Source organism: Passer montanus, unplaced genomic scaffold (assembly GCF_014805655.1).
Source record: "Passer montanus isolate IOZ18808 unplaced genomic scaffold, ASM1480565v1 scaffold18, whole genome shotgun sequence".
Classification (NCBI taxonomy): Eukaryota; Metazoa; Chordata; class Aves; order Passeriformes; family Passeridae; genus Passer; species Passer montanus.
The window spans coordinates 8,539,359-8,557,958 of record NW_024365381.1 but is presented as its reverse complement, the minus strand read 5'-3'; the positions used below and the strand labels follow the sequence as shown (position 1 = coordinate 8,557,958).

General features: G+C 41.3%; 1 protein-coding gene across 5 annotated transcripts in view; it reads right to left on the bottom strand.

The window, feature by feature from the left end:
• Window positions 1-18,600, bottom strand: part of SMOC1 (SPARC related modular calcium binding 1) — a 166,714-nt gene that overhangs the window by 75,519 nt on the left and 72,595 nt on the right. For 4 of the 5 annotated variants that reach the window (XM_039705088.1, XM_039705087.1, XM_039705085.1 and 1 more), the window contains 2 exons: window positions 13,466-13,637; window positions 4,417-4,529 (listed from right to left, as the gene is read on the bottom strand). In XM_039705088.1, the coding sequence (XP_039561022.1) occupies window positions 4,417-4,529; window positions 13,466-13,637 (285 nt within the window). Of the gene's footprint in view, window positions 1-4,416; window positions 4,530-13,465; window positions 13,638-17,513; window positions 17,554-18,600 lie in introns of those variants that run through there. The other variant, XM_039705089.1, reaches the window with a different exon arrangement.

Below are 18,600 nucleotides of genomic sequence, written 5' to 3'. Positions count from 1 at the left end.
TGTTTGGGAAACCTGGGAGAAAACAGAATTTTAATGGGCATTAGCATCGTGTGGAGTGAAACTACTGGTGTTGACCATAATATAGATCACTCTTTCCAAGCAGACTTGTATTACAAGTTGTGGTAATGCTATGGAAGCTATGTGATAAAGCAGAACTGCTCTGATAGTCAGCCTAAGAGGGGCTGACTATCAGACCTATTGTAAGACCATATGACTGATGCACTCACTTTAAGAAAAATCTCAGTGCTACATCATAACTGCACGAGGAGCCAGATTTTAAGAACTCTAAACTCAAAGAAACTTTCCAAGGAGATTTGCCCTCAGTTTTATGCAGACTTGTGAGGAAAAGAAACCACATGTAGACAGTGGAAGGTGGCAGCAAACAGCAAGACCACAAAGTCCCACAAAACTACACCCCCAAGGCAGGATTAACATTATTCATGTTCATATTAATCTGTCTGAAACAGATCCCATTTAAAATCTCAGCAACCTTTTCTGAACAACTGCTTGGGGAAAAACTATGAAGAATGCAAGTCTCCCTCAGCCCATGGCAACAAGCCCAATGGCACTAGGCAGCAAAAGAAAGTGTGCAGATTACCCACTAGTGCCTGTTGTTTACGAAGAACAGATCACAGCAGGTTAAGTGCAGCATGGAAAAGGAATGGCATTTATGGAAAATACAGCATACCAGCAAAAAGGCAAGAGTCTTGGGAACACAAACTGGTTTTAGTCATGGTTAGTTCTGCACAACAGTATGTGACCTCAGTTTTCTACAATTAATCAAATTACTCGTATCTAACAAACATTCTTATGTTGTGAATAACTCAAATTTTATCTGCCTCCTTATATTACTGTGGGCTAAATGTAGAGAGATTTTGTTATAGGAAGTAATATTCCCCACACAGATTGAAATATAAAGACATAGCAAGTCCAGAGGAATTAATCAAGTCTGCTTCCCATTTACAGTCATCCCATCATGCCCGCAAGTGACACCTCTTCTTCATCCTGGAAATCCATGTCATATTTGTAGATGCATAAGTAGCACTAAAAGGGGATTTGATAAGATTTTTGCAATACATATACTCAACAATAAGGGAAGCAGCACACATGTTGCACAGACAGCCAGTGAATTGACAAGTGCCAGCTCCTCTAAATGCAGTACACAAACCCCATTATACCTCGTTATGCATAAGAAAACTGGAAAACTGATCAGCGAGCAACAGAATTGGAGGCAGCACTAATTCTGGTATAATTTCACAGACAATGAAAACCAGACAGATCATACAAGTGTTTTAAGACACGCATGATGTCTATCTACAAGAGGGTTTAAATGCAAGCCAAACTAAGGCCTTTGCCTTTAGGCCCTTCTCCTTTTCACCTTTGTTGCCACATCTAACTATGGTAGATCTAACCCTGCAGGGAAGCAGGAGGAAGGTGAGCATGGTCTTCCTCCTGCAGAGTGGCAGAGGAGCTGTGTTCTCATCAGCCCCTGCAGCCCCATGCCCTCTGCAGTGCATGCAGCCCCAAATTCAGCATTGATCTGGCTACAGCTCTGGCAGCTGGAAAGGGCAAACTTGAGCTGCTTTCAGAGGAACAGCCCCACTTTCAGTGTTTACCCAGAATGACTGCAGTTTAGTTTTAATCAAGATAATTATGATGAACTACAAAAGTAAAGTTCAATCTAGTAAAGGCCAAGCAGGTTTTCTGAACATAGTCACTACTATCTAATTCTCCCACATCTGTACTGCTCTTGTTTTTCAGTCCTACAAAAATTTCAAGAACTTCCAACAACTAATTCGTTAGTTAAATTAAAAATCAGACTCTTGAAGTCCGATAGCAAGGACACTGATGTGGGCCTGAATACCTACTGTGTTCATTTGGCTCAGCAAGATGACCTGAAAGCACGTCATCTACATCTTGAATGAGTGCTGTAACAATTCAGACATTTGATATTCTAAATATATGCATGCATCTTTGATCAGAATTTTTCCTCTACATAAAACTCCCTTTCAATAACAGTTACACAGAAAGGGGGAAGTTGTTGAAAAAGTCTCCCTAGCCAACTTTATATACCCTGAAACATGTGCATCTGCTTAGTCTCTTGTTGGGATGGGGATTCCCTGTTGAAGAGCACAGTGGGTATTTTTCCTAGAAACTTCATTGAGAGATGCTGTTCTGTTGTAGATTTCCCATCTGAGATTTTGGAGTCTAGATGGAGCAACATCCTGGGTATTGAACCAGAATAAACTCACAACAGCCCAGAGCTGACTTCAACAAGGCCTCAGGGACTTCACAAGAACACAGTTTCCCTGTAGAGCAGAACCCAGGAGCTTCAATTCTCTGCACAAGAGAAGCAGTATCAAAAATACCTCCACCAGATGAAATCTATTCATGAGTTGCTGGAAGCAAAACTGTTTAGAGTGTTCACCAAAATTCTAGTCTTTATACATCTTTTTTTAAATCAAAATTTAATTCCTTTTGACCAGAAGCGAAAGGAAATATTTGTCTCAAAAGCCTGTTGAAACTAGTTAGCTTTCTTGGACATTATTTTTCACTTAAATCTTATGCAGGGACAATTACCTTAAATGCTGCAATATAACTGATGAAGCTGGTTCATGAGGTATGTGGAACACAGGGTATTTTTATGAACCAAGGAATTATATGAATTTCAGTTAATTCCAGATACAAAGAGATCAGAGGCTTCCTTCATCTTGCCAGGTAAAACAAAAGCACTTTAGTGTTCACAGATAGAACTGAATGGAGGAAGAATGTGAAATATCACTTGGCTGCCAACTGACACCACACAATTTTTGTAAGCAGTTCATGCTGCCCTTCAACTGGCAACCAACACTGGCTAAGGAATGTGCCAAGGTAAAGTCCAGCAACTTCTCCACAATCCAAACACTGGTACCAACCTTCAAAATAAACCTGTCTGAAACAAAGTTTTATCAACTATACTATCAGTCCAGCCTTATCTCTTATAAGGATAAAAATTTCACCTACTTTCCTCTCCAAGAGGTTGATGGACAGGCAATAGACATTTCAAAGTCTGCTTTCCTCCCCCCTTTTTTCTTGAACTATGAAGTTTAACATGGAACACTTTGTTCCACGTTGGCCCACTGTGCTAGCTTTTATAAACATTAGCCTCCAGTGCCAACAGAACCTGAGAAGCTCAACACAAAATCAAATTTCAACAATTGAAAGTGCACTTCAATTGCTAGAAACTACAGCCATCTTCTCTTTTCCCAACCTTACCATGATGGTCCACACAGTACAGAAACAGAATGCTGCTCTAAAGAAGCATGCAGAGTTTGCAGGATTAATATAACTTTTTCTACATCACCATCAAAAAACAAAAACAAAACAAAAACACTCCTACACACCAGATAATGGGAGGGGGTAAGACTGAGGAGGGAAATAAAATTTTTGGTGGTTATCACAAAAAAAAATCTTTCCTCTCCTATCCCCCCAGGCATCACAAAATGTTTGAACCAAATCCAAAGTTCTCTGCTGTTCTCATCTTTTTTTAAGACAATATTGATTTTGTTTTGGACTTTCTTTTACCTTCAGAAGACCTTGCAAACAACCAATGTATCCTAAAATTTCTCCAAGAAAGAAGGTATCTAGAGCAGTACAAAATGTATGGAAGGTTAGGCAAAAAACATTCTGTGATTTATCTAAACCCACAAAGTAGAAGTCACAGGGTTGCAGGTTTTTGGCTTTTTACATGCATGCAAAACTAAGCAGACAGCATTAAACTGTGTCAGGACACTGTGCATGAGCCATTTTTAACAGCCAGTTCAGTCAACACTAGGACACTGCTCAATATGCTAGTGGTAACGGAACCAGGTATTGCTCTTCATTTCTACCCTGCTCTGGCAAACTTCAGCAACTGGAACAGTGAGGAATCAAAACCCAAACAAAGCAGTCTCATCTCCTCTCTGCCAGTCCTCCAAATCACTACAGGACATATAGTACAAGAAGTAACCAGCAGAAGGAACAGGCTGAACAGACTGCTTTTTTTCCTGGGATAGATGAAGAAGAGGTAATATCAGAATCAGCTGCATCCACCCTACTCTGAGTGTGTAAGCCACAGCTCTCTTTACAGCCCCTCTTCATGGAAAAATTGACCTTCCCTACAACTGTTTTTCTTTCTATGCAATGCTGAAAATCAATGTCATTTTTTCTGTATTGCACTGGAGCTGCCTGCTATTGCATATGTGTATGTCTTTTAAGGTATTGTGGCTGAATCAAACCTTCCATTTGGTTAACGAAGTTCCCAGCTTTCAAATTTTTACCCAAGTAACTGGGTCAGATTTTGCAGCCATTCTGCTATCATCACTTGGCTCATGCCTTAACACTGAATCTCCCACAGACACCTGAAGCCTGGCTGAATGAAGCAAATAGAAATTTTACCTGCATGAACGATCCATCCTCATTGCATTCTGGGATGAAGACTGCTTCCTGAGGCTTCTTTGCCTGTTCCAGTGCTTGAGCTCTCTCTAATCGACACTTGCTTTGGCCAGCATCTACAAAGAGAAAAACAAAACTCACTTACAAAGCAAAACTCACTTACATTGCCCCTCCAAAAGCTACCAGATGACCCATGAAGCTGCGAGGGAAAAACCCCCAAAACAAATAAATATAAAGCATAAAAGACCATTACCTGCGCATTCACAAGGTAGGTATGGAGCTACCGCTCATGATCCTAAAGACAAATATGAACCCAGACAATGAAATTACAAGCCAGTTAATTAAGAGCTGCCTAATTTCCTAGTCAATTGTTTTTATGGTCATCTAAGGATCCTGGAAGCTTCTTTCAACCAGCATTGGAGCACAATGTCCACTCAATGAAAGGCCATTAACAGCCTGAAACTGGACGGCTGAGTATCACCAAATAATTCAGGCCAAGCAGTGACCAACTTGGAAAAGTGATGACCCCCTCTTCTCTGAGTAACTCTCCCAGGAAAATGCTAAAATATCCAGTCATCCATATGAACTCCCCCCTCTGTGTGGTTCAGATGAGGCAGATACACTCTTTCCTGTGCTTTCCTGAAACTCAGCTTTTACCTCCAGTCCCAGTGCTTACAGCCAGGTGTGCATTACAACTTTCTCATATCAGTTACTCGCTTCAGAGACAAGAAAAAAAATTGCTCTGCAAGCAGAGTTTGAAGGGGTTAAGATCTCAGTTCTTACTTCAGATGATGGCAAAGTGTAGCATGACCTTAACCCCTTCTAGGTCAAGCTCACAGTTACAGAGTATACCCAGGTAAGTCTAACTCTAATGACTGATGAGTAAAAAGAGGGAAGTTGTGCCCTGCAGAGATCCAGCTTGACTCAGTGTTTATATTTTAAAACATCAGGTCTAACAATACTTCTGTTCAGTCTAGAAAGAGAAGGAAAACAGTGAACATCTGTTTCCATGGCACTCTGACACCAGAACTGGCACCTTCTTTCTTCTCCCATGAATCCACTGACTGAAGATTTTCAGTGCAGAAACTTCAAAATCTTTTAGCAGCACAATGCAGGGTGAACAAGTTTCAATCCTCATTGTACCAGGCATGGAAATCATATTGGTTAACAAAAAATTCCACTGGATCCCTGAAGACCACATTCTGTTTCATCAATCACATGAACTTTGACAACAGAATCACTAATACCAGCACTAAATTAGAAAGTCAGTCTGGATTCTTACAGCAACTGAGTTCATATTGTGTAGCAATAAAAGTAACTTCCATCCAGGCATATCTAGACACAGAAATCAATGACAATGCTGTAAATAGTTTTGATAAAGACAGACCACAGCTTTCAGGCCGAGTACTTTATTTATACATCTGATGACTTGAGAGATTAAGTTTTTGTCAACACAGTTTCATTTTAAACATATCACATTACTTCCCAAGAAGGATTTCACAAGGCTTCTGAAATTATGAAAATTAAACTGTTCTCTCTGGAAAAAGAATGATTCATAGCAATAGCATACAGCAAAGATGCCAGCTGCTTAGGCCCTGCATTAGAAAGCAACAGCACCTGGATCAATTCTGCCAATGACCACTGAGTGACTATAAGTTGGTCACCGCACCCCTGTGTGACCTTATGTCCCTTCTGATCCTATGTCACCTATCTTTAGACTAATTTGTTTGCTGGGTGTTTGTACAATACCAAAGCACATGGAACTTTGATCTCAGGTGGGCCCATTATGCACCCATAAAGAGTGAAATTGTTACAGAATAAAAAAGACTTGAATAAAATTTACACTGTATTTTTTTTTTTTCTAGTTATCCATCAGCTTTGACATGGAATTTCCTTTTTGCCTGCTTGCCAATGTGACCAGACGATCAGACCTTGTTTGCACATCTCCAGTGGAGGATAGTCCTGCCAACTGATCCTTCCAAACATGTGCTCACTCTTTCAGCTGAAAAGGAAGAACTTGCAATGCTTTTAACTGGAACACCTATCACCTGCAGATCTCCTGCTCAAGCTTAAGAATCTAATCTTGCTTGGCATGACAGACGACATTACTACGAAACCAGATGGTGTGCCTGCACTTTGTTTCATATCTGCCTGACTGAAAACACTTTCAACTTCTGCTTCATAGGAAACAACTACATAGAAAAAAAAAAATCAGAACAGATTATGGAGATGTGCACTTGCAAGAAAAAAAAACAGGTGTGAATTTCTTATATGACAATCAAACCACAAGTCTGAAAGTGTTTTCTAGTCTCCATATATGAGGATACAAGACTGCAGACAGGCATTTCTGGTTCCTCTCCTGAACATAAAACAGAAGCATAAAGCACTTCCACACAGCATCTGCTTTAGTGCTGGCACAGTCACAACTACACGACTGAAACTGGATGCATCAGCATTGAGCTGGTGGAAACAAGCATTTTGTGACATCCCTTGCAGTACAAATACATTAGAAGTCCAGGCAGAAGGGAAACTAACCCATTTCTTGGTCCAATTTGTGTAATGAACAAAAAAACATGCACAAGACCAAGCCCTTACTTTCAGAAGATAATATAAACACGTTACTGCTAAGGCTACACCACGTGTAGCCTGGCAATTTTAACTGGCCTTTATAGACTGAACTCTACTCCCACCCAGCAGAGCACACTTCAGAGCACAGCACCACTACACCACAGCATTCAAGAGCTCTTCGCTGTTGCAGCATCTTCTGCACTTCAATTGTTGGCTCAAGTGGTGACTCTTCCCAAATTGCTGCTGAAGAACAGAGAAGACAGAGTTTTTCTCCTGTTCATGAACACTCAGGGCTGATTACTTCTCCCATCCTCCCTCACCAATTTCCAAAGGGCATGCCAGTCCTTTTACAGCCTTGATTTGGAACACCTTTATACCACGCTGGGTGGAGAGGTGCATGCATATTGCTATCTTTTTTGTCAGTCTTCCACAGATCAGCTCCAGTAAAAACAGTGCCTTTAAGATCAACATTTACCAGTTTGTTTTTAAAAGGACTGTCAATCCTTCTCTTCCTCACTCCACAGGCTGGTATTTTTATAATGTTTGCATCAACATGTGATTTCAGTGGGATGACTTCACCTTGCTATTTTTGCTTTGTTAATTAGAAAATGTAAAGTATTACATAAGTGCCAAGTGTTTAAAAAGTAACTGTCAAATAGCTCACCCCAAATAAGATGCATTACAAATTTTACTAAAGCATGATCTTATGATTGTAGGTTCATATACCTTATTCTGCATTTTGACTGCTTACCCAAGTGTTTCAGCACTTTCTTGTCTGTTTTTAGAAATGTTATCTGGAATATCAAACACCATGTTTATAAACCAGAATGGCATTAATGCATTCCAGTTCCATGGTTCAAGCAGACTAAATTGGACACTTTTCCCTCCATTACATTAGGCGAAAAACCAAAACAGCTTAACTGCTTTTGAAGGCAGACTTGCTGAATTTTACTTTAAATGTCTTCAAACTTGGGACAGATTCATTGCAGCTCAGAAAGCTGCCTTTTAAAGAAAATTAATTCTCAAGCTGGCAGCTGGCAACCAGGAGATTGTTAATTACAAGTGATATTTTTGACATCCTTGGCCTAATCAGCACAATGCAGGTGCACATAATTTGGATTTTGCAATGACATTGGCTAGTTACCATGGCTGATCTTATCCATGAATAGTTTATTCAAACGAGACCACCGTGTCCCTCATAATATACACACTGCACTCCTGAATAGGCTCCAAGAATTCCAGCATCCTCTCTTCAGCAGGCAGAGGCAGTATTGACACCATACACCATCATGGTATGAAGACCCAAGCTCTCCTAACAACACAACAAAAATATCTCCAGGATTCACATAACACTATCAGCAAATCAATGCAATGTAACCACTAAAATCTATTAAAGCTACGTAATTTTAATTCTCCTATGTTCATATCCCAAGTTCAAATAGCAAAAATTGATTCAAGCAGCTTTTTATCTATTTTCAGTTCCATTAGGTAATGTTCTCATACAGGCCAGGTGAGAATGTTCTCATACAGCATTAGGTAATGTTCTCATACAGGCCAGGTCTCCACCAGACATGAAGCAGTTCAGCTACACTAAAGTCAGCAGGTTCACAACCATCTACTCAATTATCTGTGTATTTGCATAAAACAGGCAAAAATGCATCTCAGCGAATTACAAAAACATGCCTGTCTATTGTACAATCATTAGTCACTCCCCTCACTGTTTTCCAGTTAATTTGGGTCAAGTCCTACACCTGGAATCTCAAACCTGCTCACCCACAGAGAATGGTTCAGGTTGGTAGGGACCACTGGAGGTCATCTTGTCCAAACTTCCTGCTAACACAGGGTCCCTTGGAGCACGCTACTCAGGACTGAGTAGAGACAGCTACAGATATCTCCAGGGGAAGAAACTGTACAGCCTCTTTGGGCAGCTGTGCCAGTGTTCAGTTACCTTCACAGCAAAAATGTTCTTCCTCATGTTCAGCTGGAACTACCTGTGTTCCAGTTTCTGCTCACTGACTCTTGCCCTATTGCTTGGCACACCTGGATCCATCCTGTGACACGCTCCTTTCAAGACACTTATATGCACTGATGAGGTCCCTTCTCAGTCATATCTTCTCCAGGATAAATAGGCCCAGACCCCTCAGTGTTTCCTCACAAGTGAGGTGCTTCAGCCCCTCATTATCTTTGTCATACTCTGCTGGACTCTCCAGAATCTCCATGTCTCTCTGGTACTGAGGAGCCCAGAACTGGACAGCACTCTTGATGTGGCCCCACCAGGGCTGAGCAGAGGGGCAGAATCACTTCCTTTGACCTGCTGGCAGTGCTCTGATGAACCTGAGGATCCCATTTGCCTTCTTGGCTACAAGAGCACTTCTGGTTCATGGACATCTTGTTGTCCACCAGGACCCCCAGGTCCTTCTCCACAGAGCTGCTTTGCAGCAGGTGTGCACCCAGCATGTACTGGTGCAGGAAGTCATTCCTTCCCAGGCACAGGACCCCATACTCTCTTGAATTTCAGTAAGTTTCCACTCTCTTCATCCCTCCAGCCCTCAGATCTCTCTGAATAGTTCCACAGCCCTCCCAGCTTCGAATCATCAACAAACTTGCTTCAGAGGCATCGTCCCTTCATCCAAGTCACTGGTGAACAAATTAAACAATGGATCTCTCTGAATAGTTCCACAGCCCTCCCAGCTTCGAATCATCAACAAACCTGCTTCAGAGGCATCTGTCCCTTCATCCAAGTCACTGATGAACAAATTAAACAATAATGGACTCAATATTGGACCTTGAGGTACACCACTAGTGACAGGCATCCAACCACAGCTGTCCCCTGAGATCTGGCGTTCACACAGCTCTCAAACCACTTCACTGTCCACATGTCACGCACTCCCTGAGCTTTCCTGTGAGGATATCATGGGAGAGGGTGTGAAAAGCCTTTCTGAAGCCCAGGTGGACAACACCCACTACCCTTCCCTCATCTATCCAGCCAGTTGACCCACCATAGAGGGCAATCTGGTTGGTTAAGCATGACTTCCCCATCCACACTGACTACTCCTGGTCACCTTCTTGTCTTCCTTTCACATCAATGCACTTTGTTCCTTTTTTGATATCCACATTGCATTCCCTAATTTATTCAGAACATGCCTAAATTTGCAAAGTGATTGAAAGAGACATTTTAGATTTTACTAACTGCTGCCAAGGAAGGACATTCTCACTCACAACCAAGGGAGAATAAAGTAAATTTGAAGACAAAACACATGGATCTAGTGAGCAGACAAAGTGGTTTCAAAACACCATCTCCTGTCCAATGAAAATAGTAGGTAGAGAAGATTATCTTCAAATAACCCATCAGTCAGAAGACCTGTTTTTCTAGCACATTAGCCAAAAGCTGTGTTCATTTACTGTGTCCCAGGAGAAATGCTGAAGGTCCTCTTACAATCTCCACCAGTAACATACAGATAGGTTCACTCTACACAGTGACTGTGATAAGAACAAACTCTGTACCAGCAGAATTATTAATCCAATTAATAAATATAAAGAAAATTTTTAGAACACTCCCACACAGTAATTAAATAAGCCAAAGAAGCTCCTAGAAATCAACCAGTTAACACAGAATTTTAATGTATTCTAAGCCACAGATATATACCAGTAAAACAATCACTGCTTAAATGACTCTTGGCAAGCTGTCAAGATTAACAAGTATTTGTCCTTCCCCCGCTCCTGCAAAGTTTTGAGGTATAACTCTTATTTAACATCAGATATTATGATCCTCAGAAAAGATCCAGGTAGCATTGCTTGGCTGTGTATTTTAGACACGGCTATAGCATCTGGAACTATTCTCTAGAATCTCATCAGTGAGGCTCCATTTGTCAGGGATGCCATAATTTGATAATTTTAAGCTACTTCTGACTTTTAACCCTTTGTGATGCATGAGAGTTTGGAGGGAGTTCAGATAATTTAGCACTGAAGGAATTTCATTGAAAAGCACGTGAGGAAGCTAGCAACAAACGAGAGCTGAATAAGGGTTATAGCTCCCAAAGGGCTGGCAAGATTTCATCTTTAAAGGTCCTTAGATTCTTGAGAGAGAACAGAGCATTAACTTGAATCAAAAAGGTTCTGTTCTCACTATGGAAACCATTCTGTTTTCCTTGGCACATGCACAGTTCAAGCCATCAGCATATACACTGGAAGCCTATGATAATCTGGGCTGCAGAACCAGCTATGCCTTGCTGTCCACAGTATACTTTCTCTTCTACTTATTTTAGTTGCCTGCTGTTTTTCCCCCTTCAGAGAGGGAAGCACAAGTTAAAACTTCTCATTCCATAAGGATAAGCTCTTGGGTGCAGTATCTATCACACCTGTATGTGACTGAGCTCGATGGCTCATGGGATCCCTTACAGTTCCATGGGAGCTCTCCTGTAGAGCATCTGTTGTGCAGGAGGAGTGAAGGCTGTTCAGGGTATACCCAATGTCCTGCTACAGTACGGGGTGCTCAAACACTGTTGGAAATGCCTTCCTTTTTGCAAGTACACAATACAGACCCAGCCAACAGCCTGTAGTTCAGCACAGCTGTATCACAACTGCCCGGATTTGCCAATAACTGTGATCATTATGCACTAGAGATCATGTTCCTAATGCAGCTAGAAAAACAAAATAGCTTTAAAGAACTGCATACATGGAAATTACCAGGTTAAATTTGCATGTGATAGTTGAAAGAATATTCCTACTTCACAGGGATTGGCAGGAGTGTCAGTGGGTTAAAAGCAAGACTTGCAGTTTACAAACACTCCCAGGCTGTTAGGTACTGCATAGTACCACAGGGTAAGAGGAGACAGGAAAGGAGAATGCAAGTTAGTGTCAATTAAACATTACAGTTACATCACAGAGCAGAAAGAAGGTATACTTTACCTGTGCCCACGACAAAAAAAAGTCTCAGTTACTTCTTTGGGACTCTGGAATCACAATATGCAGTAGACCACTGTTAGGTACTGCATAGTACCACAGGGTAAGAGGAGAAAGGAAAGGAGAATGTAAGTTATCATCAACTAAACATTACAGTTGCATCAGAGGGCAGAAAGAATGTATACTTTACCTGTGCCCAAGACAAAAAAAAAGTCTCCGTTACTTCTCTGGGACTCTGGAATCAAAATATGCAGTAGGTTGTGTAGTTTGGGAAGCAAATTTTGTCTACTTCCACAAACAGCTTAGTACATGGATGTACTGCATTTCAGATTTCATGGTTTAAGCAAGTGAACAGTGCCAGTTTATATGCAAATATCAGCTATGGAGCTGCTTATCTAAGACACTCTGCTCAAGGAATGAAAGCAAAAACAGGACTGTCACCATACTGCTTCTTACTGTGATACTCGGAAATGCATCACTTGCAATAACAACCCAAGTGCTTCTTAAGCTGTGTGAAGAAAGGTTCTAGATTTTCTGTATTTATAAAGAAGCCTGATTCAAAGGCCTCGATCTGTGGAGAAGCTGCCATAAACCAACTCAGCAGTGGCGAAAAACAAACTAACAAAAAAATCATACTAGTAAGTTTTTTCCAATGAGGAACTGTTTAAAAGAGACCAATATTTGAAGTCAGGCTTATAATTCACCTAGAATATAAAGTCTGTCAATACACTGAAAGGAGATTTCCACTTTATATCAAGTAATTCTAACAAAGATACATTTTTACAATAGTAAAAAAAGGCCTTTATAAACAAATTCCAGGCTTAAATGAGTTCGTTTTATTCTGTCACATGGATTTTAATGAGTCTCCTGTCACATTAATCCACTGCCAAAAACACCTGTGCCATCTGCCCTCTGAGCTAACTGTGCTCTCAGAAAATGAACTCTACTTTATTTTTCACTTCATTGTAAATGCAAATCATTTGTGTGACAAGACACCAATAACCCTTTAAAAAGTTTCAACTTCATCTTTAGACTGTGCCAAGGAGCTGAACTGAGGGACAGTATTCGCACTTCTAAGCAGATGTGTAACAGCAAACAGAAAAAAAACCCAACATGTCAAGCCTTGCATGCACTGCCTTCTTAATTAGCTCAGAACAGAAAGGCTGTGTATGTCTGAAAAGGGACTAGACATCTAGTGTGCATCATATTCTTCCCCACTCCAAATTCCCGCCAGTCAAAGGGTCAAAGGTGTCTTGATTCCTCATCAGCACAGGAAGCAAGGAAGAAGTCTTTCAGGATTTGGTTTTGTACTTCCATGGGGCCAGCTGTTTTTGTCTGCAGAAATATATTTCAGCCCTTTTCCAGTGATGTCTGTGGCTCCTTTGCCTTCCTTCATTGATAATTCAGTCAGCTCATACTCTACTGCCTAAACCGAGACTCCCAAGACCAGGCTTGCAGGAACGCACGATTCCAAATCAGATTACTCTCAGAGCACGGCACTAAACTCAGAGTTCTAAGAATTCAGTTTCTTAGGAGGCAGGCCCCCCGTTTCTCCTCTCAGAGGCATTTGGAATGCACCTACCTTTGCAGCGGCCACGATGAGCGACGCTCAGGCTGGGCTCGCGGCACTTGGCTCTCTGGTAGTCGCACATGGACTCGTAGGTTCTGCCGTCAGAGGCACACAGCGCTTTGGACTGGGACCTGGAGCAGTGCAGGTTACACTGCGGGTCTCTGTCACGGTCGCTTATTAAAAACTGAAGGAAGTGAAAAAAGGAGGGAGAAAAAAGACAGTGGTTTTGCTTGGTTTCCCAAAACTGAGCATGGTGTATTTTTTTATGACAATAGCAATATGACTATAATGCATTTTAAACTGCCTAACAAAGCTGACTTTGCCTGAAGGGAACTTTAAATGAAACACGTACATCTTTAAAAAATATTAACAGTCTATTCCATTCTTTTTAATAAAATGGAAACATTACTCACTCTGCCTCACCTCTAAAAAAGTAAGATGTGCAAAGCCAAACACAACCCACACGGGAAGGGCAATACTGAGTCACAACAGCCTAGCTTGCCCAGTGCTGTGCCACAAACAGTATCTGGTACTAGACAATTTTAGTCAGAGATATAAAAAATTTATCACCAAAGACAGAGGAATACAAATAAACTATCAAGATCAGCCTTAGTAGTTGAACCATGCATGTGACCAGTTTGATATCACCAGTGATGCCTTTGAAAGCATTGTTTATATCATCTCTGAATACCACCTGCTAGAGCATACCTGCACACTCCCTAAGTCACCTTTTGTTCCCCCCTGATGACACCCAGCACAGCTGGCAACTGCACTCCATGCATCCCACAATCAAATTGCACCTATGTGAAAATCTATTTCCTTTCAGAAGTTTGAATTTATATCTTCCTTCTGCATACCTCTTCTTCCTGAGCATTCCATTATGATGCATTTTGTACAAATGCAGCATCACTTGCCAGTCTTGCACAGTTTGAATAATCCCAACCTTCCTATTTCTCACCCAGACCACTTCTCTCCATATCATGATCCCTACTGTCTTCCTTGGCATTCTGCCTTATTTTTGGTGATGGGGAAACCCACAACACAGAGGAGTCCCCATCTTTTGTCTGCTTGTTCCTTGCAAATCCCAACATCTGGGAAGAGTTTAATGCTGTACCCTCAACTCTACTCTGAACTGCCTATAGGGACACCCAGGTCTTTTTCCCACATTCCTAATGTTTTCCTGATGATCCAAACTGATGGTCATCTTTCCATAACTACTTGCTTACAGAAATTTTTGGCAAGTCATGATAGTAGCAGCCTTTTTCTCTTTCCATACTACCCCACTTAGTGGTCTGTCAGACCTTTAACTATTGCCCAAACCCAATCACCTGCTCATAGGAAGATTTCAGAGGACTCTTCAAACAAGTTCCATGAGGATTAAGCAAAGAAAAGGCAAGTCAAACCTGCCTTGCACTTCCCCATCCCTACCTCCCATTTCTACAGCCCCTTGCAAGCCTGGGGGCACCAGAGCTGCTCTCTTAACACACAGATATCCCAGCCCACTGTTAAAGCAGTTCTGAGCTCAGCAGTTCAGAGCTGGCTGGCAAATGGGCACTGACTGACACCCTGCCTGCATGCACAAAGCCACAGCTCTCCAAGTGTGTTGATAGCTGGATGCCTTACAGGGAAGTGTGAGTCACTGCCATAATCACCTTGGTGTTACAGTTTCCTACAAAGCTGTCTACTCTATGCTTTGAGGTTAAAACTGTTGAAAAAACATTGCCTGAAGCCTAGTTTGGGTTAGTTTTTACCACTCCGAGAACATGCATCTCTGAAATTTAGTTGCTGGTAGGTTTTTTCATTACAAAAAAATCTTTTCTCCCCAGTTAAATGAAAAACAATTGAGAAGTTTCATATTTTCATGCTGTACTGCTGAATCTTTTGAAGACCAATACATTACTAAACCCCCTATTTAAACATGTCAGCTGGAAAAGTAAGCAAGGTTTGCATGCATTTTACTTTTGGTGGGGCAAACATTTTTTAAAATCTCATCTGTCACAGACCTGACATATTTGTTACAGCACAGTGTTTTTGAAATGTTTTTGTTCCTTTTCTGCAACACATTCTATAACCTGGCAACACCTGCTCCAAATGGGAAATTGGAAAATTTAAACCTGAAGGCAATTTTAAATTGTTTATAGAGACCTGGACTAGACTATAAAAACACTGTAAAGCTGGACCAGATTTTTTTCTTTTCAGTGGTTGGACTATCACAACTTAACTTGGAATTGCTCTGGCTACAGTAATGTCTTTCTGTTGCTCCCAAAATGCAAATATTGGTAGTGACTGTAAACATTCAGCAAAGAGCAACAGACTGAAGACGCTGAAGCCTCCTCCCACCTTGTGATGTCAGACACTGAAAGACTCATAAGGCTTTTCAGGTTTTTGTATGTATAAACAGACTTTCAAAGCAGAGCTGCCTGATAGGACAGTATGGTGCATATGCAGCAATTAAGTCTTCAGTTCAACACAAGAACCATTCTGGTTTAGAAGGAATACACAGATCTCCTATTTATCATAATTGGAGACTTGAAAACTTTTTGCCAATTCCTTGTCACAAACTGAGTTCCACAGGTATGAGTTAGCCAGAGGTTCAACAAGAAGATTTGGAATACTGATTCTCAGCATCAAACATTATTACCAATTTATTGAAAGTCATCTTGTATCATGAAAACGCAAGCCTTCAGCCTGTACCAAAATACTTACTATAGAGGGCACTTATACATGAAGAAACCCCCTTCTTCACTCTAAAGAACAGAAAGTCGTTCTCAGGGCTGACAAACAAGTTAAACCTAAGGCTGTGGAAGTGCTTTCCTCAGGTGCCTCCTTGCAGACAGAGAAACAACTCGACATTGATTAATTATGAGGGCCTGAGGAAACATGCAGAGCATCCCAATGCAGTCTGTGAAGTTCTTGCCTACCCAAATTAAGCCAAGAATCACGTTATTAGAAAAAAAAATTTAAAAAAATCAAAAGCCTTTTTAGCATTTGTAATTTGGATTACAGTAGGGCGCCCACACAGCATGTTCGGTGCTTTCCAGACACTGAAGATGCCACACCTGCCTTGCCCAAAAAAGTTTATGGTTTACGTAGTTGCACAAGATGGTGCTTGTTTTGTTCAGGTAGATTGTAACTGAGTAAGTCTGCAGTAAATTCAGGAAGGATCCAGGATCACACCTGTCTGATCAGAGCTCTTCTCACGCAAGCAAATCACGCTGCCAGAAAGGCCAGCAGTATCTCCAGGAGATCCAAAGGGCTTCAAAAATCCCCTCTCAGAGTACGGTACCTGTTCCAGTGTAGCTCACAGCCCATATCTTTGGTCAGCAGCCCTGACAGCATTCAGGTATAAAATGGTGGCTCTTTGTCCCCTTTCTAGCACATAAGCATTCATGCTACAGAAGTGATGGTCAGTAAAGACCACTCACAGACATGTAATATACTAAATGTTTTGAGTGTACATCTCCTCCTGCCCAGCACAAAAAGCCTTCCATTAGCATTTTGCTGGTCTAAGAGCACGACCTCCACTGTAAGCAACTTCAGCTGCATGAAGAAAAAGAATAGATGAATGCTAAAATGTGTCTGCCATGGGGAGACCACTTGGTTCTGTAATTTTAACAGCTAGGACCACAATCCATATACAGTCAGTTTGATTTTTATTTCATAATTCCTACTTTGAGCAAGCAGGCACTACTTTCCCTAGGGCACAGCCCTGCTCCATAAGTGCCCCTTGGTCACTGCTGGAGATCCTGCCGAGCTGGGCTGAGGGCTGCGAGGAATGTGCCCTAATGCCTGGTACCCACCCTCCCCACACACAGCCGAGACAGGAATGTGATCCTCTGGTCTTTCCAGGGGAAGAGCAGCAAGGTAAATATTCTGCCTTTAATGCCAAATGTCCTACGATGACTTTCGAAGCTCAAATCAAAGCCTGATGTCCCAACAGCCTCAGGATGCACACACAGACAGACTTTGCAAATAACAGAATCACGACTCACAGAGCAGTGCTTGGTGCTCTACACAGACACACAGTGCGAGCAAACCTGGACTCAGGGAAAAAGCAAACCTGCAAACACGTGCAGCACCAGCAGGTTTCCAAGCTTCATCTAGAAAGAAGATGAAAATAATTATCTTAGCTCTGAAATTTCTCAAAGCTTCTTGATTTCTGTGTTCCATTTGTTTCAGAACAGACTACATCCAAAGCAAACGGATTGGAGACAGCTTATCAGCTCTTTATCTCCTCCCTTTTCCTTCATGAGAAGAAAGCTATTAAAAGTAGAGCTAAAAGGAAAACAAACAAACCACCACAAACACAAAACTCCAGCTAAAAAAACTAAAACAAACAAACCCCCTTCCAAAACTATAATAAATAAATAATCTATTTTACAGAAAAAAAGTTAAAATTGACCAGATTGCAAATGGGATCCATTGAATATAGACTCAATACTAAGATAAGTAACACTAGTATTAAGCAACAGTATTTGTATTTATGTAACATTTATTTACACTAAGGGAGTCTGCACAGTGCCTATTCCAGCCAGTTTGAGTCCCTGCCCTAAAGAGTTTCCAGTTCAATGCAGCTCTCAGAGCATCTTTTTATGTCAAATGTTCTATCTGTATAAGGACACAAACCTCCTCCTTTAGCAAATACATTTACACAGGTGCTTGCAGAAACCACTTCCCAAACTGCTTTCCACTTCTTCAGACTTGAAAAGAAAAAGGAAAGATAAGAGGTCAGAATGAAGTTAACTTTGCCAACAAAGCATATCTGTTCTTTTTCTCCACACCTCAACACCACTGCTGACAAACAACAAACACTGATTAAAGGGTTTTTAATGCCTGTGAAGGAAAGCAGACTCCCTGCAGCTGCACAGCAGCTGGGAACACTTGTGTTATTTAGCAGAAAAAGGTCTGACCCCACAAGTGAAAATGAGCTTGGTGGTCACTCATTCTATTCACCATCTGGGTACATTATAAGCACAAACAGAACAGCACAGCCTTTTGTGATGGAGGTAACGAGAAATATCCAAGGCATTGTAGTACCACAGTAACATGCCTTAGCAAGGCTTCAGGGAAAAGAGGGAGCGAGGAACACAAATGACACAAACGTGAGAAAGTGGAAATCTATTGAGAAACAAATCTAGAGTTCACTA